This window comes from Corvus cornix, chromosome 2, assembly GCF_000738735.6.
Source record: "Corvus cornix cornix isolate S_Up_H32 chromosome 2, ASM73873v5, whole genome shotgun sequence".
NCBI lineage: Eukaryota > Metazoa > Chordata > Aves > Passeriformes > Corvidae > Corvus > Corvus cornix.
In genome coordinates, this window is record NC_046333.1 from 21226465 (window position 1) to 21236183 (window position 9719).

At 44.6% G+C, this 9719-nt stretch overlaps 1 protein-coding gene across 2 annotated transcripts in view; it reads right to left on the reverse strand.

Moving 5' to 3' along the window:
* Positions 1–8132, reverse strand: part of SLC66A2 (solute carrier family 66 member 2) — a 66003-nt gene extending 57871 nt beyond the window's left edge. For both annotated transcript variants that reach the window (XM_039549047.1, XM_039549046.1), the window contains exons 1-2: positions 8034–8132; positions 7320–7676 (exon numbers count right to left, since the gene is read on the reverse strand). In XM_039549047.1, coding sequence (XP_039404981.1) covers positions 7320–7522 — 203 coding nt within the window. In that variant the 5' untranslated portion in view covers positions 7523–7676; positions 8034–8132. The remainder of the gene's footprint in view (positions 1–7319; positions 7677–8033) is intronic.
* Between the last annotated feature and the right edge of the window lie 1587 nt (positions 8133–9719).

A 9719-nucleotide genomic window follows, 5' to 3' on the forward strand; every position in this document is an offset into this window, starting at 1 on the left:
AGTACTATTATATTTGTCTCTTACTCAGGGAATGAGAAAAAATATGGGAAAGACTTACTTTAAGTAACTGCAGAGCAGTTAACTATAAACTGGTTTACATCACGTTTAGAAAAACCATCTCGAATTACAAATGTATTTGCATGTAAAAATATAGTAAAGCATTTAAGAGGGGGCTGAGCTAGCAGTACAAGTTAGAAGCTGTGATGACAGTAAATCCAGCCACAGGTTACTGCAAGGTTAGTTTCTCCCAGCTGATGAGATTATTGGTCACAATAATCTGCTTGCAGTATAAATATCCACTCACTACAAACACAAATAAGCATAGCCACCTGCTGTCTGATCACAACTGGTCATGAGATTCAAGTATTGCTGCAGACCCTCTCCCCTTAAACACTAGGGGAGAAAAATGTAAAACAAAACTCACAACACACAAGAGAGTTAAAATGGAAATTTAAAAATTCTTATGGGAATTTCAAACAATGCACACCACCTGTAGGGTTTTTCACAACCATCCAGTCAAAGACAACAAAGGTTATACAACAAAACATACTCATGTGAAACCTATCTCCCCAAATACCAAACCCCAGAATGAGTCTTCCAGGCAACACAACCCTCTAAACTAGATCACATATACAGGAAAACAAACAGCTGCCACGGAGACCAACAGACAGAGCAAACTACACCACAGGGATTACACCACACTACCTGGGCAGCAAGACTGAAGGGAATACCAGTATCAAGGACCACTCTTGGGTTCTTGAAGCTGTAAAAGTAAAGCCAGAACACCCATTTTTCTCAGGATCATGGACACAAACACCACTCCGAGCTGCTTACCCTACTTTGCACTGATATCCGGGCCTGGCAAAGCAACACTAACCCAGTTTAAGACTCCTCAGGCCAGCTTGAGCCAGGAGCACTCTGGGATGCAGAGCGTGCTTCCTTTCTGCCTTGCAGACATTACTCCTGTCTCTGCTTAAGCAGGAGCCAGGAGAGGAGGAACATTAAGGTAATTAAAGCACCTTATGGGAGAAAGATGAAGAGCCTTAGGATACTAGAACAGGCTTGTGGAAAAGAACAGCTTTGAAGTCCTGGGGGTGAGGGGTCACCGCTGTTATTCTGCATTTTCATCCCATAACTACAATGTTGAGTAATAAAGTGAACAGTGACACTTGGGGTATTCAAGGAACTCAGACTTCATATGTCAGACTACAAAGAGACAAAGAGCTTTTCCACTGTTTATTTCCTTTGTAAAAACAAAAGAACTCTTTATTTCCTGTACTAGTCAAATACGCAAATAAAGGGAGGGAGTGGCTTACATTTTATTAGTGTTTCCATAGCCTTCAAATGACTAATGCATGTTCAGGGTGATGAAGACAAGAGAAGTGCACGTTCAAGCCAGAGCAGAGACTAAATAGTCATTGAGAATACCACATAATTCCATTGGTACAATTTAATTTTGTTGCAATAATCCTGCTATTCCAGTCCTGGGCCTACTTGAAACAGCAAATGCCAATTGTGGAAAAGAAGCCTAAACTAGACCAAACATACAAGGTTTTCTTATCGCTTTTCCTAAGACATCTTTGAAAAGAAACTGACTGCTGTTGGTGCAGCCAGATCACCATCACCCTGACCACTCTGTTTCCTCCTACACTCCTGGATGCTGTTCCAGCTTTCGTCCGCTGGCTGCTATAAATTTTTTCAGTTCTTTGGGAAGTTATAGTTCCCTAGGCAACATGGAAAGCACACAGGATACACCACACACCACCAGGATCCCAACAGATAGCCCAGGGTAGCAGCATGGCAGCTGTCCTGAAAGTAATCCAGCACAGTTACAGAACTTAACCTGTAGGATTTAAGCAGGAAGAAGAAACAAACCAGTTTTGCAACAGGATCTTTTGATATGAGGTTCCTCTTGACATGTAAACTTCCAAGACTTTATGGAACATCTCAAACCAAGCTCCTCATTTGGGCATACAAAATTCTACTTTACTTTCTGCATAAAAATGTAGCGCATCTTATCCCTGCTCTCTGGCACTCATACAAAGGAGGAGGAATTGTATAACACTTTTGCTCTCAATATCTGAGCAAGATCAGCAGCAGGCCATACATAAGGCAATCTTTCAAAGTTGTAGTCATACTGTCAGCTTGATTTAAAGCATCATCCCACTTTCCACACATGGTAAAAGCTGGCAAGATCCATTTTAGTAACAGAAGCCTTAAAAGCTCAAGTTTCTTGTTCTCACAGAAAGTCCTTCAAACAGACATCACTGCTCCGCTTTCTGAAGCCGGAGCAGCACCAGACAGCAGGGATCTGGTCCACAAGTGGCACTGTAGGTGTTACAGCATAATAAATACATAGGAATCTGCCCCTAACAACAGCAAGTTCACTATTTCTCTATAAATTATCTCCAGCTCCATACTTGAGTCTTTACACCTCTATTCTTAAACAGGGAGCTTATTCCATTGACTCCAGCACAGAGAGCTACCAGTTCTACTGATATTGCTGTTTTAAGAAGACTTTTTGTTTCAGGTCAACTGATGTGAAATGAGTAGAGCCTTACCTTTGCTCAAAAATAACACACTCTATAGTCTCCATCCTGTCCCTGGCTGTCAGAACTTGTTCCCACAGTTTGTCTTAAAGCAACTATTTTGTGAGAGCAACTACAAAACTGGATGGCTTTATTTTCTGGTTTTGGATTTCTGTGGCACTGCTGTATGAGTTTTAGGACAGTGTCCCATGGAATTCCAGCTCAAAACCTTTGGAAAGAACATTGCCTTCTTGGAAAATATACAAACCATATTAGAGGATGACAACCATTTTACAAAATGCAGAACTGAAAAATAAAGCAAAAAACTTCTGGGGATAGCAGAAGTTACTTCTGGGGTAACATAAGTACTTTTGGCTGCACTTAGTCGAGATACATATAAAAATGTCTACAGCTGATTTCTAAGAAATCTATAGTTCTTTTTCCTCTAGCTATTTATTCTGATTTTAATATTAGAAGAAACTGTAATTTATCTCATCATAAGCTCTGTTTTTAAAAAGAAAGGGCGAAGAGAGAGAGGGGGAAGAGAGGGAGAACTCACAAGTAAGTTTTTCTGCATCCTCCACCCCCAACCGATTACACAACTCTCACCCGCCTTCTCGTTCCTGTTCTCGACCATGACGATGCAAAGCTACTCAGCTGGCAGCCTGCAGGCCACATGAACCCAGAACATGTGTGCACCTTGGTCCCAGCTAGTGCCATGGGGCACCCCGGAGCCATCCCACAACTTCAAAACAGCCTAGGACAGCTTAAACAGATAATTAATCACCTCAAAGCTCAGGGTATCCCTTGAGCAAGAAAACAGAGCTAACGCAAGAATGTGTAATAAGACATACAGCACAGGCTACCAAAAAATGGTAATGAAATGTTTAATTAAAAATGTAGAGGGAAGAAAATTACTATCAGATCTTTTTGGAGCAGGTCATACACTTTCATATGCACGAGAATTACAAAGACCTGGAGTTCTGCACTGCCTCTTGATGTCTATCCACAGCGCAGACTTTCCCTGCGCTGAGCAGTCTAGAGAAACAATGACCTGCGGGGCTGGAGAAGACAGAAAGGAGAAGCAGTACTGACAGTGGCAGTACAAACAAAGGGGCAGCTGATGCAATCATAAATCATATCCAGCAGCTATACTGGCACCCCAAAATAAATATTGCTTTGACATGTTAGATAAAATTGTAATAATAGATTACTACTAAAAATAAAGTCAACTTGGTACCGAATCTAGTACAGCAAAAATCTACTTTTCACACTGGTAAACAGAGACTCCCTTGTGTGATGCTGTAAGCACAAACTCCATTCTTTTCCATTTTTTTTAAAGAATTCTCTTTAAAAGGTCAAAAGACTTAAAAATGGCCAAACTTCTAGTTTCTTTTTCCTAAACAAAAGCCATATGTGCATAAACAAACTGAAGTGGAACCATGCCCAATGGATGTCCACTGCTATCCATACCCAGTCTTCATTCTTCCAGACCAATCCTTTCCCAAAGTCTTTACACAAAGTTCTGGCACATTGCTGGAACACAGCAAGGCCAAACACACATAACCGAAAGCAGCAACAACTCTTTAAAGACGACATTTTGATATATTGTGTGAAAGAAGCATGAAAAATGGATATTGTGTTATTGTCATCACTAGCAAACTGAAAGTTCTTTGGGCACACCCTGAAATTAAGTGACTAGCTGTAAGAAAGATGAGAAGGAGAGGCATTGCACGGAGCCCTCTTCACTTTAAAAGACGGCTTACCATTGGAGACAGTCTAATTAGAGAAACGGAATTTGTGAGAACAGGTAACTCGAAACAGGACTGTTACCCTTGATCTCAGTAGTACCTTTGTTCATTGGCTACTGTCACAGTGCAATCCACCAGCTGAAACTGTTGACACATACAACATGCCAAGAAGATTAGGAAGCAAATACTCTGTTTGGAGGGGAGATGAAAGGTCAAACTTAACCCACTGCAAAACCAGACATAAAACCAAAAAAAGATAGCCCCCGAAATAAACAAGTACAGTTGTAAGAACCTGTGGAACCTGTCACTCCACAAAAAGAATGTGAGAGAATTGCCCCATAGCTGAGGCAAACAAAGTATAGTAAAGCCATATTTTTGGAAATACGGGGAAAGGTGGGAGGACTGGGTGTGTTATGAGTAACGCAAATACAGAAAGACCAGCACTACTCAAGAGCAAAAATACAGAAGCAACATGGCATAAAAGGCTGGAACAGTCTGTCCTTGTGAGCCTCAAATTCAATACATGAAATTTCAAGGAAAACATGGAAGTAACAACAGAAACAAAATACAGAAATGTCTTTGAAGTTAAAAACAAAACAAACAAACAAAAAACAGTAGAAACATCAGCCACCCTAGGAAATAATAAGTCCTGAAAAGCAACACTATTAAAACTTGAAAGTTTTTAAGGCCTAACAGTTTAAGTACTTATTTTTGGATCAGGGTGGAAAGGAAGTCAGGAAAAATGACTCTAGCTCGAATCATGTGCTTAATAACTAGGGGTAAATGAAGAGAAACCAAATGAAACCAGCAGCTATACGGCAGCAAAGTTTTCAGAAGAGAGACTTAGAGTAATACTGGGTTTGCTAAAGGGATGGAGATGTCAACTGGTACTTGGGTAAAAAAATTATATACAGAACAAAATTACTTGTATGAACAGTTCTATCCTGGCACCAGAATGGATTAAATTATTTAATAAATTTAAAACAAAATAAATAAAAACCTTCTAATTCCTGCCAAAGAATATTACATACACAATTAAAATAATTCTGCTGTTTATGTCATTATCGAGAGCATTGTGTCCCAAATAATGCATTGGCCATAGGTAACATTAACCAATTAATGCAAAAATTGAGTTGCCAAGATGCTCTGTAGGTGCATTTTAACCATGTTCACAGTCTTCCTCTAATCATACAGATGGCCCAAGGATAACATCCACCCTCGATGCTTTTTCATGACTTACTTATAACTAACTACCAGGGATGCCGAATTTTTCAGGCAGACAAGCAAAATATTCTCTCCCAGAGAACACTGAATTATCATTATGCAAGTACTGTTTTGTCTTTTAGTTCAGCAGAACTAGGAGACAATTCATTGCAAGTACAGACAGAAAAGTTTCTGTAGGCTCCTGCCTGCAGTATTTCCCCAGAGTGGCTGTACCACTGGCCAGCAGCAAGCCTTGCACTACCCCTGCAGCCAGACACACCTGTGCACGTGCTCTGGGAAGCCATTCCATGCTAAGCTCCAGGGTGACCAGAGCCTACGGAGCGCTTACACGCGTCAGGGAGTGATATTATTATGTGGCTTAAATACTCCCATTAAAAAAATTACATACTTGCAGCAATAGAAGTGCATTCTCTCTCTTTTGAGGTATTGACAAATCTTTCAACATTGACATAAATTATAACTTTTCATTACTTGCAGCATTTATACTTTTGCACATTTTTTAACTAGATGTACTTAAAATCAACTCAAATTAAAGATCTCTCAGTTCTTCCATAGTCTGAGTCTCACTTAACAGATGCACTCACCTGAGTTACCTAGAAACTGCCAGCATCTCCATTCAGATATAAGTCATTTGTATATTTTGACTACCTCCAGTAAACCCAAAAATATGACTATTTTTCTTTCTCAAACTGTCAGTTCAGGCTTTTCACTTCTCCTCCTCCTGCCAGTTCCTCTACTTTCCTTCTGCCCTCTGCTTTCTCTATACACTTCTCCTGAGGAAAATACAGGTCCAATGCAACAAGTAGCTCTGATCTAGTGATGATTCCTCTGTTTGATTGCCAGCTCGTGGTGCCTGAAAGGGTCTCCAGTTTTGCCACTCCAGGACAGCACTTACATGTTGCATTTTGCTGTAGCAGAATCCAGGAAGCCATTATACAGAGTCAGAGGAGGTTTCTTTAAAAAGAAACTAGAAACCAACAAAAGGATGCAGCCTTTTACCTATGAGTTCCTTATGGATTACAAAGCATTATTTTGTAGTGAAAACAGAATCACAGAATAACTGTCCTTAGTTGCAGTAATTGCCCAGACCATTTCGTCTTTGGTTTCCCAAGTACATTCTCAGTGGTGTAGCATCTGTATAATTAAAAGTAACAAGCAAGCTGTTAATACCCCTGATTCACAGAAATCAGGCCCTAATAACATTTTCTTTGTCCAGCAGCACAAGACCTAAATATGGAAACAAGCTTGCTCTTAAGTATTGAAAGTGGTGTTGAAAGCAAAAGAAATTTGCTTTTGAAAGGCAGCACATCTTTTGCCTGCTTATCCAAGAATGAGTACTTTCATCTGTAGTTGTGCATGAAGATCTACAAGTGAACCCCTCTGAAGACAGCTGGCATCCCAGGAAAATGCAAGAATATATGGCAAGTGTTCCAGTGACGTTAATGCCAACCAGACACTAGAATAAGTGGGACCGAGGCTTTCACTCTGAATATGGAGCTAGGGGAGCATGAGAAACGTAAAATACAGTCAGCAAGAAAAAAACCCGACTTAGCATAAACCTCTTTACCAACAAGTTAAAAAGTTTCATCTTGGAAATCAGAGCACTGATAATCAGATCTGGCAAGGGAAATAGACCACGCTCACGAGCCCAGTTCATTCTACTTAAAATAGACTCACACAGATAGAAAGACGGCATTTAGATCTTCGAGAGAAGAGAAAATGTACGTAAAACATTATTTCCTCAAATATTACAATCAAAGCTTTACAGCTTGCAAGCAAGCACCTTTAGAACTGAGCAGAAACACAGCCAACTTACCAAAAAAGTATCCGCAGAATGTTTGCGACCAGCAACACCAGGCAGACGTAGGTGGAGAAGCCCTCCGCGTTCTGGGTCCGCCGAATGTCCCGGTACTGGGGGATGTAGGGTACGACGCCGCCGAACACCATGGCCCCCGCGGCGCCCCACGACACCAGCTGCTGCATGGGCACCAGCAGCCACTCCAGGCCGCCCGGCTCCATGCCGGGGGCGCGCGGGGAGGCGCTCAGGCTGAGGGATGCCCTCAGGCTGAGGGTGCCCCGCCGCAGCTCTCCGGCCGGGGCCGGCTCTAGCCACGGGCGGGCTCCTGGCCGGGATGCGGCACCATGGCTGCGCCCTCTCCCGCGGGGCCCGCACCTGGGGAAAGGGACGGAGCGTGAGCCTGGCTCTGCCGAGGGCGGCTCCGGCCGCTACCAGCCGGGCGCTGGCGAGCCCGGACCACCGCCCTACCGCCGGTGGGTCGGGGCCGCCCCAGCCCCAGGACCAGCCCCAGCCCCAGCCCGGCGCTCCGCAGGGGAAGCCGAGCCCCGGCACGGCAGCCGCGCCACTCCATCGCTGAGGAGAGCGGCCAGCGGCCGGACAGGGCGCGGACACGCGGCTCCGCCACCACCTCCGCCCGGTCCCCGGGTCGTGTCTCCGAGGGGGCTTCTCCGCCTCCCTCGCCCACCCGCGCTCTCCCCGCCCCGCGGACACACACGGCCGCCCGCCCCGCACCTGCTCCCCGAGCTCCGGCCGCCGCCTTCGCCTCCATCCCCCCGGCGCCGCTCCGCGGGCGGGCAGCGGCGGCCAGGGCGGCCCGTGACGCACCGCAAGCGGCCGCGCCTCCGCCAATGAGCGCCGGGGCCGCCCCTTCCTCCAGCGGAGAGCGGCGGCAGCGGGCGCCGCATCGGCCCGCGCTCTTTCCTCCCCTTCCTCCCGGCTGCCGCCCGCGGGCGGTACCCGGACACGGCGGGCGGCTCTACCCTGGAGGGTACTCGGCTCTCCCAGGCGCACGTGGGCGCCTTCCCCCGCAGGCCGCACTGAGCTGCCGCCCCGGGTCCTGCTCCTCAGGAGTTACGGAAAATTCCGTCACACCTCATGGACAAGGGGGAATGGTTTCAAATTGAAAGGGAGTAGATTTGGATTAGGTATTAGGAAGAAATTATTTACTGTGAGGATGGTGAGGCCCTGGAACAGGTTGCCCAGAGAAGCTGTGGATGTCCCATCTCTGGAAGTGTTCAAGGCCAGGTTGGATGGGACTTCAGGCAACCTGGTCTACTGGAAGGTGTCCATGGCAGGGAGGTTGGAACTAGATGGCCTTTAAGGTCCCTTCCAACCCAAACCATTCTGTGATTCTGTGATTCTCTGATTTCTGTGGCTCTCAGAACTGCAGTGGCTGGGGAGGGAAAATGTGCATCTTCTACCCAAAGCAGGGGAGACCCAAAGTAACCAGGGAGTCTGTACTGCTACTCACACAGGGCCAGCAGAGGACAAGTGCTGCACACAGATGTTGTGTGTAGAATGACAGCATGGACACTGCATCCACCTCATTCAGCCACACTGAAAAGGATGGATCATCCACCATGCATCCAAGTGGCTGCACAGCTGTCCTCAAAGCTGTTCCTTGGGCTCCCCATAATACTACCCCAGACATGCTTCCTTCTACCTTCTAAGTTCCCCTGCTGCTCATCTGACAGGTAGGAAATGAGATGGGTTTTCCTGCATCTGAGTGATGTATTATTTTGTGTTCTATAGCAGCAACTGCAAATGTTTTTTGTGAGTCTTAAAGGGGAAAAGGAGCTGAATTAAAAACAGAAATACCTGTTTCAGGGCTTCAGAAGCCTTTTGTTTGCTTCCTGTGTAGCAGCACCTTGCTCAACTGCAACCATTTCTTCCACTGGGCAAGTTCTTGCAGCACAGGAACCTGCACATTACTGCAGAATGTATTTGTCAAAGACACTCTTGGAGTACCATCGTTATCAACATCCAAAACAGCCTCCTATGTAGATCAGGTGACCAGTGATAATGTTGAGACTTACCTTTCCTACAAGGAAGTAGCAGCTCTGCTACTTGAACAAAGCTCTGTTCCATTACACAGACCTGATAGTTTGACTGCCAAAGTTAAAAATACATTGCGGATGTTTTGAATTCTGATTTTTGGATGACAATTCTGAAGTTCCTGATTTCATTGCATCTGACTCATTCAGAGAGAGTAGAACAATCCAATTATGTATAAACTGCATTGTTTAAAACATATTTTATTATTTAATGGCTCATATTTCATATATCATTTGTGCATTGTTATCATCAGGCAGTTATGCCAACTTCTTTCCATACTTTCCTTGGAGCCCTTAGCACATTATTTTTCCTTAAGCACAACAGTCTAAACAAACCTCAAGCTGCAAATAAGAGTAGCCCAGA